General features: G+C 45.1%; 1 protein-coding gene across 1 annotated transcript in view; it reads left to right on the top strand.

Moving 5' to 3' along the window:
• spega (striated muscle enriched protein kinase a) overlaps positions 1-17,736 on the top strand; it is a 66,842-nt gene that overhangs the window by 44,310 nt on the left and 4,796 nt on the right. Inside the window, exons 15-34 of the mRNA XM_056301070.1 lie at positions 1,038-1,267; positions 1,512-1,631; positions 1,746-1,850; positions 2,157-2,363; positions 2,850-2,973; positions 3,172-3,344; positions 3,675-3,787; positions 3,943-4,111; positions 4,675-4,774; positions 5,854-6,054; positions 6,597-6,654; positions 6,767-6,844; positions 7,184-7,356; positions 7,495-7,521; positions 9,400-9,552; positions 9,705-9,747; positions 9,865-9,930; positions 10,247-13,022; positions 14,076-14,243; positions 15,421-15,543. Coding sequence (XP_056157045.1) covers positions 1,038-1,267; positions 1,512-1,631; positions 1,746-1,850; positions 2,157-2,363; positions 2,850-2,973; positions 3,172-3,344; positions 3,675-3,787; positions 3,943-4,111; positions 4,675-4,774; positions 5,854-6,054; positions 6,597-6,654; positions 6,767-6,844; positions 7,184-7,356; positions 7,495-7,521; positions 9,400-9,552; positions 9,705-9,747; positions 9,865-9,930; positions 10,247-13,022; positions 14,076-14,243; positions 15,421-15,543 — 5,207 coding nt within the window. The remainder of the gene's footprint in view (positions 1-1,037; positions 1,268-1,511; positions 1,632-1,745; positions 1,851-2,156; positions 2,364-2,849; positions 2,974-3,171; positions 3,345-3,674; positions 3,788-3,942; positions 4,112-4,674; positions 4,775-5,853; positions 6,055-6,596; positions 6,655-6,766; positions 6,845-7,183; positions 7,357-7,494; positions 7,522-9,399; positions 9,553-9,704; positions 9,748-9,864; positions 9,931-10,246; positions 13,023-14,075; positions 14,244-15,420; positions 15,544-17,736) is intronic.

Below are 17,736 nucleotides of genomic sequence, written 5' to 3'. Positions count from 1 at the left end.
ATTAGCCATGTTTTACACATACCGGGAATTGGACTAGCGGGTTTCTCTCATGGTACACACAGGACACAACATGGCTTTATAAAACTGGTATAAGTAGTTCACACAGACTTTTCCCTCTTACGCACTTTAAGGGTTATGCAAAGACTGATGTAAGGGAATTACATTGCACATAGTCAACAATGGTTTTCAGAGGGGCAATTTGTGGTTGTCCTCAACTGTTTAAAGGAGTGTGTATTGAAAAAAAATGGAAACAGTTAAAGGTGAAAGAAACAAAAGTTTATTTTTTATTTTATCTTTTTTGGATTTATCCCCCTCTTTCTCCCCAATTGTATCTGGTGAATTACCCCACTCTTCCGAGCTGTCCCGGTCTCTGCTCCAGCCCCTCTGCCAGTCCGGGTAGGGCTGCAGACTACCACATGCCTCCTCCGATACATGTGGAGTCGCCAGCCGCTTCGTTTCACCTGACAGTGAGGAGTTTCACCAGGGAGATGTAGCGCGTGGGAGGATCACACTATTCCCCCTCCCCCCTGAACAGACGCCATGACCGACCAGAGGAGGTGCTAGCGCGGCGACCAGGACACATACCCACATCTGGCTTCCCACCTGCAGACACGGCCAATTGTGTCTGTAGGGACACCCGACCAAGCCGGAGGTAACACAGGGATTCGAACTGGCGATCCCCATGTTCGTAGGCAAGGGAGTAGACTGCTACGCTACCCGGACGCCCAGGAACAAAAGTTTCTTTCACTTTTAACTAAAAGACAAAAGGACTCTGACACCAAACACACACACACACACAAACACACACACACGCACACAAACACACACACACACACACATGCTCGCACATATAAATCAACCTCACTGGGTTCCATTCATCACAGTCAGAATGACTATTTATCAGTAGTTTCTGAAAATTTGACAACCAAACTTCCATGAGATGCTCTTACTCTCTATCCTTTCACTCTTTGGCTGGCTCACGTGTGTTCTCTCCATTTTTAAATGTCGCACTGTTTCTCTCGCCATTCTTCCTCCAGGGCGAAGCTGGAGAAGATGCCATCCATCCCCGAGGAGCCTGAGGTCCTGGAGAGCGAGACGGAGAGGAGGACTATGCCAGACTTTGTCCAGCCTCTGGCCGATGTGGAAGTGATCGAGGGGAAAGAGGCTGTGCTGAAATGCAAGGTGGCGGGGCTGCCCTACCCAACCATCGCCTGGTACCATAACAGCAAGCAGATTGTCAGCAGTGAGGAGCGAAAGATGATCCAGTGTAAGCAAGCACCCCAAAACCACACAACAATAAACCAATAAAGCTACGGTGTTCTTTCAGTTACAATACACAGAGGCCATGGATATGGTTAGTGTTGCCTTTTTTGCACAGATTTGGGTTTGCAAATGAAATGTATAATAAGTATGTAGCAGTATGTGCTGCAGAGAATGCAAACACAGTGAAAAATGGCTGCACGATCTTTTAGTAAGCAAATCCCATCTAACTCCGTGTCTCTGTTCTCCAGACAGGGATGTCCACAGTCTGGTGATTCGGAGCGCGTGTCACGCCCACGGGGGCGTCTACAAGAGTGTCATCTCTAACAAAGCAGGAAAAGCGGCCTGCTATGCACACTTTTATGTCACAGGTAGGGACCTTAGTCCTAACGTCTAATACCCAATTATAGATTGATATGAAGTCAGCAGTCGCTTTTTTTTGTTGCGTTTATTCAACTTTTTTTTGTTGATTTGTGTTTGAACAGATATTATTCCCGACCCGCCTGATGGCCCACCGGTGGTAGAGGCCATAACAGGAAAAACTATAACCCTTAGCTGGAGGAGACCAAAGAGGCTTGATCCGTCTTTAGGTATTAGCAAGAGATGCCCGCTTCTTTAATTCCTTGCTTATCTACTTCTTAAATCATCCCCCAAATTATAAATTAATGTCCATCAGTTCCTGCTCTTTCTTCGTCATATCAGAGTGGATCAGTTGATGGGGAAAATAAATTATAGCATCTTGTTCATTTGCTTCATTTGTTTTTTAGGGTGAGATGTTTTCACATATACACCCACTAGGACTCATTATCCTATTTGCACAGAAAATGTATCATGTTCAAACACTTTAGCCCCATGTTCGTCTCTCCTCAAACAAACAAACTGAATGTGGTTTGCAGACTCCAGCTCTTTGCTGTATGCCATCCAGCAGCAACCTCTGGGCTCTATTCAGTGGTCCATAATTGCCTCGAATCTGAAGGAGACCAGCTACACCGTCACCTCCCTGTCTAAGGGGGTCCGCTATGCCTTCAGGGTCCTCACAACCACTGGCAAGACATTCAGCAAACCTTCACCCTCCACTGACCTGGTCCAGCTCATAGACAGAGGTATCAAGGCCTTCAAGTCAGTTGGAGGGAATGTTGTCTGTTGAGAAAATACTACTAACTATGTTTACAGTCTAAATAATGATACTACTGCTACTGCTACTTCTGTTGCTGCTACTCCGTACCACTGGTAAAACAGCAAGCACTACCACTATAACTACTTCTACTACAACTGCTCCTAACAACACAACAATAATAGCAATAATATTGAGAGTGATAACGATCTTTGTACTTGCGCTACAAAAGTAAAGTTCTTCAAGTTTGAAATAACAAAATGAATATGTGAAGTAATGATCACTTATGATAATGAGTGGACTTGCATTGCTGGGTTCATTAAGGCCCATTGCTGGTTAATGCCAGGGAAAATAATGCTTTGTTGATGGCTCTGTGCTGCAATAACCAGACAGAAAACATACAAATATAGGTTATAATGATCTGAGTCTTTCTGGGGATATTGGAGGTCATTTATTAAATTTCTTACTGCTAAAGGTCCTTACTTGAGAAAAGTGCCAATCATCATGGACAAACCTGATATTGTGTACATGGTGGAGAACCAGCCTGTGAGCATCACCATCACACTCAACCATGTGCATGCAGTGGTCACCTGGAAAAGGTTGGTTCCTCTCAGTGAAACAATATAGACTGATGTTTAAATGTCCCTTGAATAACTTTAAAAAAAATAAAATAAACCAGATGCTTTTTTTTTTATTATGTACATGTTCCACATTCCTGTCCTCACTATGAGTCACATTTTTTGAACTGGGACAAACTGTTAGGCTTCAATTCATTACTCTGTCGCTTGTTTCCCCAGGAGAGGGGTAGCGTTGGCCAGTAAACCAGGGATGTATGAGATGAGCATGCCAGATGACGACCAGCACACCCTCAAACTACAACGGGTCAAGACAACGGACGTCGGACAGTTGGTGGTGATGGCCAACAACCAGTTCGGGAGTGACCTCTGCACCCTTCAGCTGGCCATGGCAGGTCAGCTCACAGTCAACAGCTAAAGTATCAGGATACGATACCCGACTCTGATTCAACTTCCCTTTCCTCTACTCACACCGAAAAGCTTCACTATCTCTTTCCTTATATCTCTCTCTTTTACTGCCTCTCCAGGCAGGTCTCTCCCCTACTTGGTCTTTCAATGGTTGTGGGAAAGTTGTCCTCTTTCAGTTTCAGTAATCGATTGCTCACATTGATGTCCAGTTGTGATGTTTAATTCATGATCATGAAATACTTTAAGCATGGCAGGTGTTTGCAGGTATACAGGCCCAATGGCTGCTCATTTTTTTTATGTTCCTTTTTCCTTGGTAGTGGCACCTAAGTTTGAATCCATCATGGAGGATTTAGATGTGGATGTTGGAGAAACGCCACATTTGGCTGTGGTAGTTGAGGGCAAACCAGACCCAGATATCCTGTGGTATAAGGTACTGTTTCAGAGAATTTATTTTAAGGAAAACAACTTTTCGAGACAAAGAAACTCAATGCACATCCTTGCGATCGATTTACAAATATAATTCCTTTTATTAATGAAATATTTTGCACTTAGGCTGAATATTAACAGCTGATTGCTCAATTTCAGGATGATGCCCTTCTGTCGGAGAGCAGCCATTTTACATTTGTCTACGATGACCCAGAATATTCCCTTGTGGTCCTGAATGCCCGTCCAGAAGACTCGGGCATTTACACGTGCACAGCGAAGAACCTGGCTGGGGCCGTCTCCTGCAAGGCTGAGCTCACTGTTCACACAGGTCAGCAATCCAACATGAGACGAACGACACTGTCTACCCGTACCACCATTCAATGGAGAGTACGGTCATCTCAAAATATACAGACAACTCTGCCCTGTTGAAAAATTGAATACGGGCAGCATCAGGGAGACAAGGATGGGTTGTCAGTTGTGTGATGCGTCATTCTCCACGACAAAATACTGAAATTGAAATACGCAAAGATGCGTGAAGCATGGTCTCCATCATGCTTCGGTCTTATGTTGGAAGAAAAGAAATACAGCACCTCCACAGAGATGCTCTAAACAACACACAGATTTAGCAGAAGTCATCGGTGACAGATGATATTATGCCAATAGGCTTTAGATTAGATCAGTTTGCTCGCATAATGTTTAATATTTTAAGCTGGCTGTAGCTGAAAATTACACCTCCAAATGTGCTACATATGGACGGGACCACAAGGTGTTCCAAAACCATCTGTCACTCTCTCTCTCTTTGTCTCTCTCGCTCTCTCGCTCTCTCACACAGACACACACACAGAATGGTTTTTATTATTATTAAATTGCTCATGTTCACGGTCTCTACAGAGCAAAAGAAAGTGGCGGAGCCAATGGAGGACGAGGGGACCATTCTGAGAAAGATGAGACGTTTGACAGATTATTACGACGTGCACAAAGAGATAGGGAGGTGAGTGTGTGTGTGTGTGTATGTGTGCACGCGTGCGTGCGTGCGTGTGTGCATGTGTGTTTACATCAGTTTGTTTATACACATGGGGAAAGATGCCTGTCTGGCCAAATGCATAATGCAAGACAGCTCCTACTCACATAGACAAGCAATTTATGTTAATGGCTGTGTGAGCGCCCCGGGTGCCTGGTGTTAGGTAGTAAGGAGGAGAGGCTCACCTTGACAGTAACTGCTTGACAAAAGTAGACAGAAAAATAGGGGTTGAGTCATCAGCTTGAGTGAAGCAAATACATTAGTGATGAGATGATGATTTATTTTTGTCTGACCTGTTGCAAACAATTACTTTCCTGAAAAGCACAAGCAGTGGCGGAAGTTAGCCTGGGAAGACAAGCGAAAGGCAAATCCGTTTTTTAAACGAGGAAGTGTCGCTTATGTTGGTTAGCGAGATTTGCCTACATATAGATATTAGATGACACTTTGATAAAACATGAGCACTTGTTGAATGTGGATTTGTCGCTTCTGTTTGGGACTGCTATTTAGAAGAAAGGTTCAAGGGGCATCCGGGTGGCATGGTGGTCTATTCCATTGCCTACCAACACCGGGATCGCCAGTTCGAATCCCCGTGTTACCTCCGGCTTGGTCGGGCGTCCCTACAGACACAATTGGCCGTGTCTGCGGGTGGGAAGCCGGATGTGTGTACGTGTCCTGGTCGCTGCACTAGCGCCTCCTCTAGTCGGTTAGGGTGCCTGTTTGGGGGGGAGGGGCAACTGGGGGGGGTAGCGTGATCCTCCCACGCGCTACGTCCCCCCGGTGAAACTCCTCACTGTCAGGTGAAAAGAAGCGGCTGGCGACTCCACATGTATCGGAGGAGGCATCTGGTAGTCTGCAGCCCTCCCCGGATCGGCAGAGGGGGCGGAGCAGCAACCGGGACGGCTCGGGAGAGTGGGGTAATTGGCCAGATACAATTGGGGAGAAAAGGGGTTGGGGCGATTCTAAACGATCCCTGATAAAAAAGCTAATTATTAACAAACAGGCTGTCCTTGTGCTAAACCCCTCATGGTGTCTTCGTCGTGTTGATCCAGGGGAGCGTTTTGCTATGTGAAGAGGGTGACTCAGAAGAAAGGGAAGGATGAGTTTGCCGCCAAGTTCATTTCGGCACGAGGCAAAAGGAAAACCTTGGCTCTCAGAGAGATGGGTTTGCTGTCGGACCTGGACCACGAGAAAATCCTCTACTTCCATGATGCTTTTGAGAAGAAAAATGTGGTCGTGCTCATCACAGAACTGTATCCTTTTCAACACCAGTGCAAATCGCCCATTTTGGATGTGCAGTTTTATTCTTAATGGTCCTTTCTCATCATTTATAACATGGATATTCTATCATACATGTAACAGTAATTCATATTTTGAAAACCGGCATACATACGGTACGGGAATTATCACAAGTGCCTCACGCTATTGTTAAATAAACAAAGCAAGGTCATTCCTCCCCCTAGTTGGGAACACATAAGTCATGAAGCCACATTTTCAGACTTAAAGCTGCACAAGTTGAAGCCAAAAATGCATATCTCTCCCTCCGAAAGACACAGAAGACTCGCACCATAAATCCTAATGTCTTCTGCAGTATACCCCCGGAGGCATGAATGAACTGAAACCCCGGCTTTTTCTCTCTGACTCATCGCAGATCAGTGGAATAAGCAAGAGACTGGGTGTGTGGGAGTGTCGCTCATTTATAATTCATCTCTCATTCGCCTACGACTTGGACTGAGCACTTGGGTGAGAGCGAGCTTTCCCTTTCTCCTGTCTCTCCCTTAACTTTTGTGTGAAGATGTCACGAAGAATTGCTGGAAAGAATGGCAAAGAAAACAACAGTCATGGAAGCTGAGGTTTGTTTACTGCATTGCGCTAGGCATTACATAATATTACTTACGTTTCACTTTATTTTGTGCCCCCTGGCCCGTGTACTTTGTCTTCTGGAAGAATTCTTTTGCCTTGCAGATTCGGTCCAGTGTTCAGCAGGTTTTGGAAGGCCTCTGTTATCTTCACCACAAAGCTATTGTTCACCTCGATGTTAAGGTACATCTGTCCAACCCAACAACAGTAACATACAGCACCTCGTGCATTAATTTGGCATTGTGAAGACAGTTGCACTGATCAACAAGATATGATGATAACATCTAATTAGTGAAATTTTATTTTTTTTGTAATAGGTGGACCTATACTGGATGATGAATGTTGAAAGGATGACTTGATGCTAATCGTATAAATGAAATATCCAGTTTCCTCCTGTTTAAGGATGATAATATTTATTTATATACAACTCCCTAAAGTAAAGTGTGCTGTGTGATTTACAGGAAAATAATCTGTGAAATGTATATAAAGGAGATCTCTTCTCATGCGTGCATCCCTTCCTAGCCGGAAAACATTTTACTGGCACATCCCGGCAGTGACAAGATCCGCATCTGTGACTTTGGCAATGCCATGAAACTGCAGACGTCTGAGGAGTACTACTGCAAGCATGGCACCCCAGAATACGTCGCGCCGGAGATTGTTAACCAAACTCCCATCTCCACGGCAACGGACATCTGGTGAGCCGCCTGTTCCCTGAGGGGAAGTTGCAGGCTGTTGCCGCTGTTGTTTCACATGCAACAACATGGAAATCTCGTCCCTTTATGTGCTTTAACAGCCGTCTCTCGTGTCTCTTCCTTTCTCCTGCTCCATGACAGGCCTGTTGCTGTTATCACTTACCTCTGGTATGGATATCTTTCATATACTTTTAGACCTACACTACCGTTCAAAAGTTTGGGATCACCCAAACAATTTCGTGTTTTCCATGAAAAGTCACACTTATTCACCACCATATGTTGTGAAATGAATAGAAAATAGAGTCAAGACATTGACAAGGTTAGAAATAATGATTTTTATTTGAAATAAGATTTTTTTTACATCAAACTTTGCTTTCGTTAAAGAATCCTCCATTTGCAGCAATTACAGCATTGCAGACCTTTGGCATTCTAGCTGTTAATTTGTTGAGGTAATCTGGAGAAATTGCACCCCACGCTTCCAGAAGCAGCTCCCACAAGTTGGATTGGTTGGATGGGCACTTCTTTGAGCAGATTGAGTTTCTGGAGCATCACATTTGTGGGGTCAATTAAACGCTCAAAATGGCCAGAAAAAGAGAACTTTCATCTGAAACTCGACAGTCTATTCTTGTTCTTAGAAATGAAGGCTATTCCATGCGAGAAATTGCTAAGAAATTGAAGATTTCCTACACCGGTGTGTACTACTCCCTTCAGAGGACAGCACAAACAGGCTCTAACAGGTACTATTTAATGAAGATGCCAGTTGGGGACCTGTGAGGCGTCTGTTTCTCAAACTAGAGACTCTAATGTACTTATCTTCTTGCTCAGTTGTGCAACGCGGCCTCCCACTTCTTTTTCTACTCTGGTTAGAGCCTGTTTGTGCTGTCCTCTGAAGGGAGTAGTACACACCGGTGTAGGAAATCTTCAATTTCTTAGCAATTTCTCGCATGGAATAGCCTTCATTTCTAAGAACAAGAATAGACTGTCGAGTTTCAGATGAAAGTTCTCTTTTTCTGGCCATTTTGAGCGTTTAATTGACCCCACAAATGTGATGCTCCAGAAACTCAATCTGCTCAAAGAAGTGCCCATCCAACCAATCCAACTTGTGGGAGCTGCTTCTGGAAGCGTGGGGTGCAATTTCTCCAGATTACCTCAACAAATTAACAGCTAGAATGCCAAAGGTCTGCAATGCTGTAATTGCTGCAAATGGAGGATTCTTTGACGAAAGCAAAGTTTGATGTAAAAAAAATCTTATTTCAAATACAAATCATTATTTCTAACCTTGTCAATGTCTTGACTCTATTTTCTATTCATTTCACAACATATGGTGGTGAATAAGTGTGACTTTTCATGGAAAACACAAAATTGTTTGGGTGATCCCAAACTTTTGAACGGTAGTGTATCTGCCATGCATTAGTTATGAGTTGAGGAATTTACGTTTAAAAATACATAATCAGGGGCGTGCGGGTGGCTTGGCGGTCTATTGTGTAGCCTACCAACACGGGGATCGCCAGTTCGAATCCCCGTGTTACCTCCAGCTTGGTAGAGTGTCCCTGCAGACACAATTGGCCGTGTTTGCGGGTGGGAAGCTGGATGTGGGTATGTGTCCTGGTCGCCACACTAGCCCCTCCTCTGGTTGGTCTGGGGCCCTGTTCGGGGGGGAGGGGGAACTGGGGGGAATAGCATGATCCTTCCATGTGCTACGTCTCCCTGGCAAAACTCCTCACTGTCAGGTTAAAAGAAGCGTCTGGCAACTCCACATGTATTGGCGGAGTCATGTGGCAGTCTGCAGCCCTCCTCGGCTCGGCAAAGGGGGTGGAGCAGCGACCGGGACAGCTCGGAAGAGTGGGGTAGTTGGGCAAAAAATTCGATTGAGGAGGGGGGGGGGGAGAGAAACACACAATCATTCTCTTTAGATTTTTTTTATAGTATTTTTACATTTCTGGCCTCAGCATCTAAGGTCAAAGGAAACTATGGCTTTGGACAACAGCTTGACTAAAGTAAAAGTCAACAAATATGTTTCTAATGACGATTTTTTTTGCTTTTCAGCTTAACTGGTGTTTCTCCTTTTGCTGGTGAAAATGACAGAGCCACTGCCTTAAATATTAGAAACTACAACGTGGCTTTTGAGGAGAGCATGTTCTCTGACCTTTGTAAAGAAGCCAAGGGGTTTGTCATCAAGCTTTTAGTGGTGGACCATCTGTGAGTATCCTGCTTCTGAGATCTAAATGTGTCCTTTACCACCGTACTTCCCTTTTATTTGCTCATCTCACAGCCCAATGCTTATATATTATTTCAGTAAAAAATTAATGAACAAACAAACATTTCATATGCATGTTGTTTCCTGCTCCTAGGAGGCCCAGTGCAGTTGAGTGCCTTCGTCATCCTTGGTTTAAGGTAAACTATAACTCAAAGGAGACACTAGACTGTATTGGACCACCCATCACTGAATAAGAACTTGTATGACAAAGAGTACCAGGGAAATTTGGACCTCTCCCTTGTTTTGTGTTGCAGTCATCATCCAGCAAAAGCATCAACACGGCATTACTGAAGCAAGTTTTGTCGAGAAGGCGATGGCAGGTATGGCACTCTGGAACACAATCATCTATAATGTGGTCAGTATTATGGACAATAATAGTAATCATCACATTATAATGATAGTAATGATTATCATGTTCACATAGTAAAGAAGAGAATCTGACACTCTTAGATTGCTAATCTTCCCAGTAGATACTGTCTCAATCATAATTCTTTAGACATTGTATGTTATACATGCAATAACAAATAGAGCTACTAGATGTGGTATAGTACACATACCAGAAATACCTGATGTGTACTATGTTTACAACTCACACTCTCCATCCACCCTCTTGTCTGTTCACTTTCTTGACCGCAGCGTTCCTTGATCAGCTACAAATCTAAAATGGTGATGCGGACCATCCCAGAGCTCCTTAACGACTCTTCCAGTCACATCTCAATTGCTGTGGCCCGCCATCTGAAAGAAGGCTCCCCACCGCCCTCCTCATCCTCTGACTCAGATGAAGATGTGGATGAACTACCTTTCATTCCCATGCCACTGTCCATGGTCTTCTCTGGTTCCCGGGTTTCCCTTAATGAGATCCCCGGGGATGAAGATGGTGTCGGACGGCTCAATGGGACCACTAGAAAGGACAAAGAAATGGCAGGTGGAAGGGGAGGGACCAATAAGAGAGTAACAGATGAAGATGAGTCCCTAGATGATGAGAAAGGAGTGACAACAAAACGAGTCCCCCTTAAAAAGGGATCCAGTGTGGAGATGGAGGATTCACAGATAAAAGCCAAGCGGGCTACGATGAGGAGGGGCAGTTCTGCTGACTCAGCCCTGCTGCTGCACATCGATCCAGAGGAAGGAGACAGCAGCGGTGACTCAGAGGCGAACAAAAAGAGTCTTAAAAAGGCTGTTTCTATGGAATTACCCAATCGCAGCCCGAACCCCGGGGTGACAAAATTAAACCAGGAGGATTATGCCCTAAAACTGGAACTGATGAGACAACGGCTGCTTAGGGGAGGAAGTGTTGACAAGAAGATGAGTGGGTTGCGAGGCCCTCTCTTTGAAACCCTGGGTATAGATGATGAAAGGCGAACAGGGTCACTTGATCGAAACTTGAGGAGATCACGTGTGGCACCGCCAACACTAGCAAGAGCTGCGTCTTCGGAGAGTGCTGGAGAAGATACACCAAAGACCAAAGTTTTCCGGAAAAGCGCCTCCTTCACTCAGGGGGATTCTGAACCCATGCCCCTTCACAGAAGGTTTGGAGCCCCCTTAGAGATCCCATCACAGAGCCATGGAAGCATACAGGGAAAGAAACTCCAAGAGGCAACGTCAATGTCTGCATTAACTGAGCAAACAATGCTCGAGTTTGCTCCTTCCTCTCCCACGGAAGCCACTTCCTTTACACTACCTACCCCAAAAAGAATGGACCAAGAGGAAAAGTATGAAAATATTAAAGAACTGGAAGAGAAGCAAAACGTAGATGGGAAGAATATGAAGGGAGATGAGATAACAGAGAGATGGACCAAAGACCACTCAGCGAAGGTAGATAACTTGGAATCAATAAGTTTGCATTCACAAGGAGCATCACCCTCTGTGCTAGCTCCTATAATTGTCATAGAGGCAGATGATAAAGAAGAAAAACCAAAAGAAATCCAGGAGTTCAATGCAAACAGAGAGGAGGCAAAAACAGTCACGGATTCTCCTGCACTTACACCTAAAAATGGAAAACCATCATCTGCATATGCAAGTGTTATGCAAACCATTGTGGTAAATTCTGTAACATCTGATAGTAATGGAGAGAAAAAATCCACAGATGCCCCCACATTACCAGAACATCCAGCAGTATTTGCCAAAGTGGCAACCACACACCGTCAAGCTGATGCCATCCCTGATCGTCCCACCACTCCTCGCCAGCTGGTTCTCAGAACAGATATCAAGGACATTGACTCAGAGGAAGTCTTTGAAGCCAGGTTTAAGAAGCGGGAGTCGTCATTGACCCGCGGCCTTCGGAAGCTTACCAGGAACAAATCTGAGGAGAAATCCCCTGTGCTGGGCCGGAGAGCGGTAGAGGGGGGTGAAGAGGTTTACAGACCAGGGCCGAGGGGGGCTCCTCTTGAAATGGTATCCAAGGGACTGCAGGAGAAATCCAAATCCGTTCAAGATTTGAGAGAAGTGGAAAAGGGGTCAGGTCTGGGTCTTATCGGGAGATTCTCCATGCGGACCAAAAGGTCATCATCTGTTGATAAGCAATATGAGAAACCAAAAGAAGAGCGAATAAAGGAGGAAAAGCCTCAGGAGACATCGGAAGTATCTGCTAGCAAACGGAGAGTGACTTGGGCCATTGGGCGCAGCAGATCCCTTGATACAAAAGTGCTGGACAGCACAGGGGCGCAGAAGAATTTAAACGAGAAGGAAAAAAGAAATGTTGAAGAATCGTCAGTTTTTGCTATGCGACGCATGTTTGAATCCAAAGTTGCTGGAATTTCTGCCAAAATAAGGACAAAGTCGGAGGAGAGGAAGGAGAAAGACGCCAAAACGCGTGCTGAGGAGGTGATTCGGAAAGATCTGGAGCAAAAGGATCCCAAGAAAGTGGCAGATTCTCCTGTCCTGGCGATGCGACAGAAGTTTGAAAACAAGGTGGCAGGAATATCCACGAAAATCCGCAGTCAGTCTGAGGAGAGGAGAGGTGAAACAGCGTCAGAAGGAAAGCAAACCCCCCTGTTTAGCCGGCATCGTCATTCCCAGTCGGAGGGACGAGGACTCAAAGAAATGGGTATCCCTGAAAACCAGCTAGCAAAGCAGACGGGCATCGGCGCATCAAAGGACTCTGTTGAATCCAATTCTAGCATTCCTTCGGAGAAAGTCTCCCACACGGTGGAGAGTGACAGGCGGTCACGCTGGGATAGGTGGGGTTTAACGAGAAGCAAAAGAGACAAGACACCATCCAAATCTGACCTCCCTTCATCAGGACCCAAAGAGGAGGATCCTTCAAACCGGCAACAGCTAGCATGCACCGTTTCCGATTTCCCTCCTGTGTTCCACATCAAGCTGAAAGATCAAGTCTTATTGGTGGGAGACCCTGTCACTCTCAGTTGCCTTCCAGCTGGTAGTCCACATCCGAAGATCACATGGATGAAAGGTGGGTTGTAAAATCAGTTTTTCAAAAGCCTTGTTTGTATCCCTACACTTGGTGTAATCCTTGCATAGATTGTCCAGAGCCTCCCTCTTTTATATTGTAGATCAGAGAAGGGGTCCTGGGGGTTTAACCTTGGAGCTGCTACTGACTCATCTTTTTTGCAAAGATGTTTTGATTGGGATTGCACAGTGTGTAATAAGATTTGCAGGTTCATAGTGCACTGGTAATATTTGTGTATTTCTTTTGCTTTTTAACAACAAACATTAAAAAGAAAAGCAAAAAGAGCCCTGCCCCCACCCTTCTCACCCCTCTCCCTCGTATAGTACGGATATTTACATCACTCACATTTATGTCAGAGCCTTTGGAAAAAAGTCTAGGAAAATTAGTGCAAAATACATTGAAATCAATCGTTAGGATTTTTTAAAGCGTAACATGTCAAAGAAACTGACAGTCTTTGACCAGATTAGTACCAAGGTTAAAGGTTTGTTCCAGACATTATACAGAAATTCCTCAGGCCTACAATAAGATGCAAGTCTGTTTATTCAGCTCCTCTGTGACAGATTTTTCAGGTTTCAAATTTGTTAAAGTCTGGGGCGTCCGGGTAGCATAACGGTCCATTCTGTTGCCAACTAACACGGGGATCGCCGGTTCGAATCCCTGTGTTACCTCCGGCTTGGTCGGGCGTCCCTACAGACACAATTGGCCGTGTCTGCGGGTGGGAAGGCGGATGTGGGTATGTGTCCTGGTCGCTGCACTAGCACCTCCTCTGGTCGGTCGGGGCACCTGTTCGGGGGGGGGGGAACTGGGGGGGAATAGCGCGATCCTCCCACGCGCTACGTCCCCCTGGCGAAACTCCTAACTGTCACGTGAAAAGAAGCGGCTGGCAACTCCACATGTATCTGCAGCCCTCCCCAGATCGGCAGAGGAAGTGGAGCAACGACCGGGATGGCTCGGAAGAGTGGGGTAATTGACTGGATACAGTTGGGAAGAAAAAGGAGGGGGGGGGGTGTTTGTTAAAGTCTCTTTTACTGACTTACCTTGATGTGTGCATTCCAGACAGGAAACAACTGGAGGTGGATGACAGAATCAACCTGATCGCCCACCCAGATGGCAGACAGCTCGTTACGATCATGAAGACCTGCCATAGGGATGCTGGACTCTATGAATGTGTGGCTACCAACCCCCTAGCCACTATCACCAGCTCCTGCACATTGTCTCTAGCTTGTAAGTAGCTCGTCACTGTGTTCATTTAAGATTATTTCATTAAAATACCTTTTTTTTTGCAACTACCCATCGATCACAAATGTGTCGTTTGATATTCGATATATTTTTTATGAAGAGGTCGTAAGGTTAGCACTTTGCATTTGTATTTAGTTGAGGCAAGTCATTCTTCCAGATAAAATGAATGGGTGAGGCTACATGGAGTGAGCCATCCTAAGAGGGGAACCACCTCTTTTTCTGCACAAAAATATTTAATATTCATAATGTGATGTATCACTGAGGATTTTACATAATTGAATTCAAATTAGAGAGTGGTTAGAGTGAATATTAATGCCAAGGATATGAATATTAATCTGACTTCACAGACGATTAACTTAATGGCTTTTTGCCTGCTCCCATATTCATCACTAATGTAAATGAATGGTGCTCACTGCAATTAGCGAGATGGTTGGCTCTTGTAATTGACTGTGGCAGGTCATACTCCACGACCCATCCACGGCCTTGTTCAAACAACGACGCACCATAAATAACGACGGCGCTGAACGATTGCCAAGACTACTCGTAAAAGTGACAGGGACGAGGTGAATTTCAGGGCTCCGGTGGCAAATGTGTTTCTCAGATGTCGAGTACAATAACACAGCGTTTTAACTTTGTCCGGCATTGCTTTGGACATGGGGAATTGCTCAGCTCAGCCAAGATGCAATTTGTCTCCCCCTGATTATCTCTCAGCGGTGTGAAAAATCCCTCTGACGGCTCATCGTGTCTGAGTCGCTAGCCCAATCGTCCACACCGGTGGGCCGGCATCACGGAGAGCACATCGTGAAATGAGGGGATAATGCTATTAGTGTCAGATTTGCTTTGGTTGAACCTCAGATACCGAGGTAATACCTGCTGCTGTTTTTTTTTACCTTGGGCCCTCAAAAATGAAAATTTCTACAAGCACATGGATCAGAGTTTTGGTGTTATATAGAGGGCATTATATGTGTGGTGACAGCTTGAGATGGCAGTAGCATGTTCTGCTGTTTAAATAAAATCAGAAGGAGGTGAAGATACCACCAACATGTGTTCAGTTTGAACTCAGTGATTTGCTTCTCTCCATCCCACCTCCTACTTATCCATCTTTCTGTCTATAACTTCCTCCTTCTCCAAATTCCGGTATACCCAAACACCTCTCCTCAAGGTATCCCCAAGCGGCCAGGGACCCCTGAGATCCCCCAAGTTTATAACAATACAGCCCTGGTTCTCTGGAGACCAGCGGACATCAAGTCCCCCTGTACCTACACCCTGGAGCGGAAGACAGAAGGTGAGCGACCATTGACCTGAAACCCAGGGAGGTTTCCATGAACTGTATTTTTCCATGAAAATCCATACAACTGTTCAACACCCCCATCCATTTCTTCTTTTTTTTTTTTTACCCCAAATTAGGTCTTGTTTTCTGCCTTTGAAATTGGCAGCATGATGGCCCAGTGGTTAGCACTGTTGCCTCACAGCAAGAAGGTCCTGGGTTTGAACCCCAGAGCTGTCCAACCAGGTCGTCCTGTGTGGAGTTTGCATGTTCTCCCCCGTGTCTGCGGTGGGTTTTCTCCAGGTGCTCCGGTTTCCTCCCACCATCAAAAAGACAACCATCCTCCCACCATCAAAATGTTAGGGTTACTACTCCTGCCAGTGCCCCTGACCAAGGCAATGGGAAAAGAACTGGAGTTGGTCCCCGGGTGCTGCACGGCGGCTGCCCACTGCTCCTGGCTACACAACTAGCATGGATTAAATGCAGAGAGGAATTTCCCCACGGGGATTAATATAGTATATCAAAATTTTAAAAAAATTGATAGAAAATAATCCAAAACCGATGTTCAGGGGCTTGTGAAAGGTTTGCAGTGTTGCAGGTCATTTTCAGGTGGCTCGCAGGGACAGCAAACCAATTTTAGATGCAAGAAAGGCCACCAGATGTTCGAAAATGTCCTTTAACCAGAGAGACAAGGTGCCCTTGATCAACACAGTAAATTACTATCAGCCAAAGGGGCACTTCACATTAGCTCTGGATTTAACCAGCGGGTTGATCACGATGTCAAGTGATTTGCTACTATAAATAAAATCCTGTACTATTGCGCTCGTACCATTTTTAGCGAGCTGTCATATCAGGCATGGCTGTGCCGGGTCAGTGCACTCCTACTCAGGGGTTCGGATTCAAAGAAAAGAGCAATTTTAAAAAAGACCGAAAGGTCTTTACACCTCACTTTACTGTGGGACTGTGTGTTTGTGTGTGCCTAACAGCAAGGGGCAGCACGATGGCGCGGTGGTTAGCGCAGTCGCCTCACAGCAAGAAGGTCCTGGGTTCGAACCCTTGGGTTGTCCATGTAGGTCAGGTGAATCGGCCATACTAAATCGTCCCTAGGTGTGAATGTGTCGGCCCCGTGACGGGACTGGCGGCCTGTCCAGGATGTCTCCTCGCCTGCCGCCCAGTGACTGCTGGGATAGGCTCCAGCATCCCGCGACCCTAATTAGGAAAAGCGGTTTGGATAATGGATGGATGGATGGATGAAAGATCTTTAATGAGTTGTAGGTTTGGATGAGTAGATGGAAACTGCTTTGGGAGCAGAGCGACTCGGTGCACAAGTGCATGGTCACTATGTTAACACTGCTACTCGCAAAGCCTTTGTGGGCATCAACAGTGAGTCATCACACAGTCATCTCATAATATTTTAAATGAAAATAAGGTGACTCACATTTAGACTGAAAGATTTTTGGCAGATGTTATATTTGCATTTATTTGGTGTTTTGGCCTAATGGATTTGTAAAGCAATGTGTTCTTTTAATCTACCTCCAGCCCTTTTTTTAAAACGATTTTTATGATCCGCCGGTTTGCGTCCCCATTAAGAGGAGAATGTGCCAATATCTAATTTACATTTGAACGCACTTTTTTTCTCTTTTCATCATGCCTGCACCGGGACTAAAACCTAATCATTTTGCTGAATGGTTTCTCAGCAGACCGTCTGAGTCGTAAACTGTTTGTGTATGCCTAAATATTTTGCAGTGAGGATTAACAAGATTTTGTGTTGGGTCACATCAGTGATGAACTCCTTTTCCAGCTTCACCATTCCCCCCACAACAGTAGTGTTAAGTGTGTCAACATGAAGCAATTATTCGCATCGCACACTGAAAACACTGGTAATGTGAAGTGACTGCTGCTGTCACTCACAGTAAGCTGGCTTTCTTTTTTTTCTTCTTTTTTTTTATTCTTCAGCTCTTTTTCTTTAGATTGCATCTTTTAGGACTAAATTACCTTCTGAGACTCAGATCTCGTACTCTTGCAAATCTAAAATGTGATATTGTGAATGGTTTCATCCAAACTGCCTTGCGCCGACCGTGCCGAACAACATTTTATTTTCTTAAACCAGAGGTGTTTTGCACATGGCTGAATACATGGATAATGAAATCAGCTGGTGTTTGGTTGGAAAGAAAACCCGCCTACGCCCACAGCATATGGTTGAATACCACT

The sequence above is a fragment of the Lampris incognitus genome, chromosome 21 (genome assembly GCF_029633865.1).
Source record: "Lampris incognitus isolate fLamInc1 chromosome 21, fLamInc1.hap2, whole genome shotgun sequence".
NCBI lineage: Eukaryota > Metazoa > Chordata > Actinopteri > Lampriformes > Lampridae > Lampris > Lampris incognitus.
Note: the sequence above shows the minus strand (reverse complement) of the source record. Positions and strands in the feature narration are given on the sequence as shown.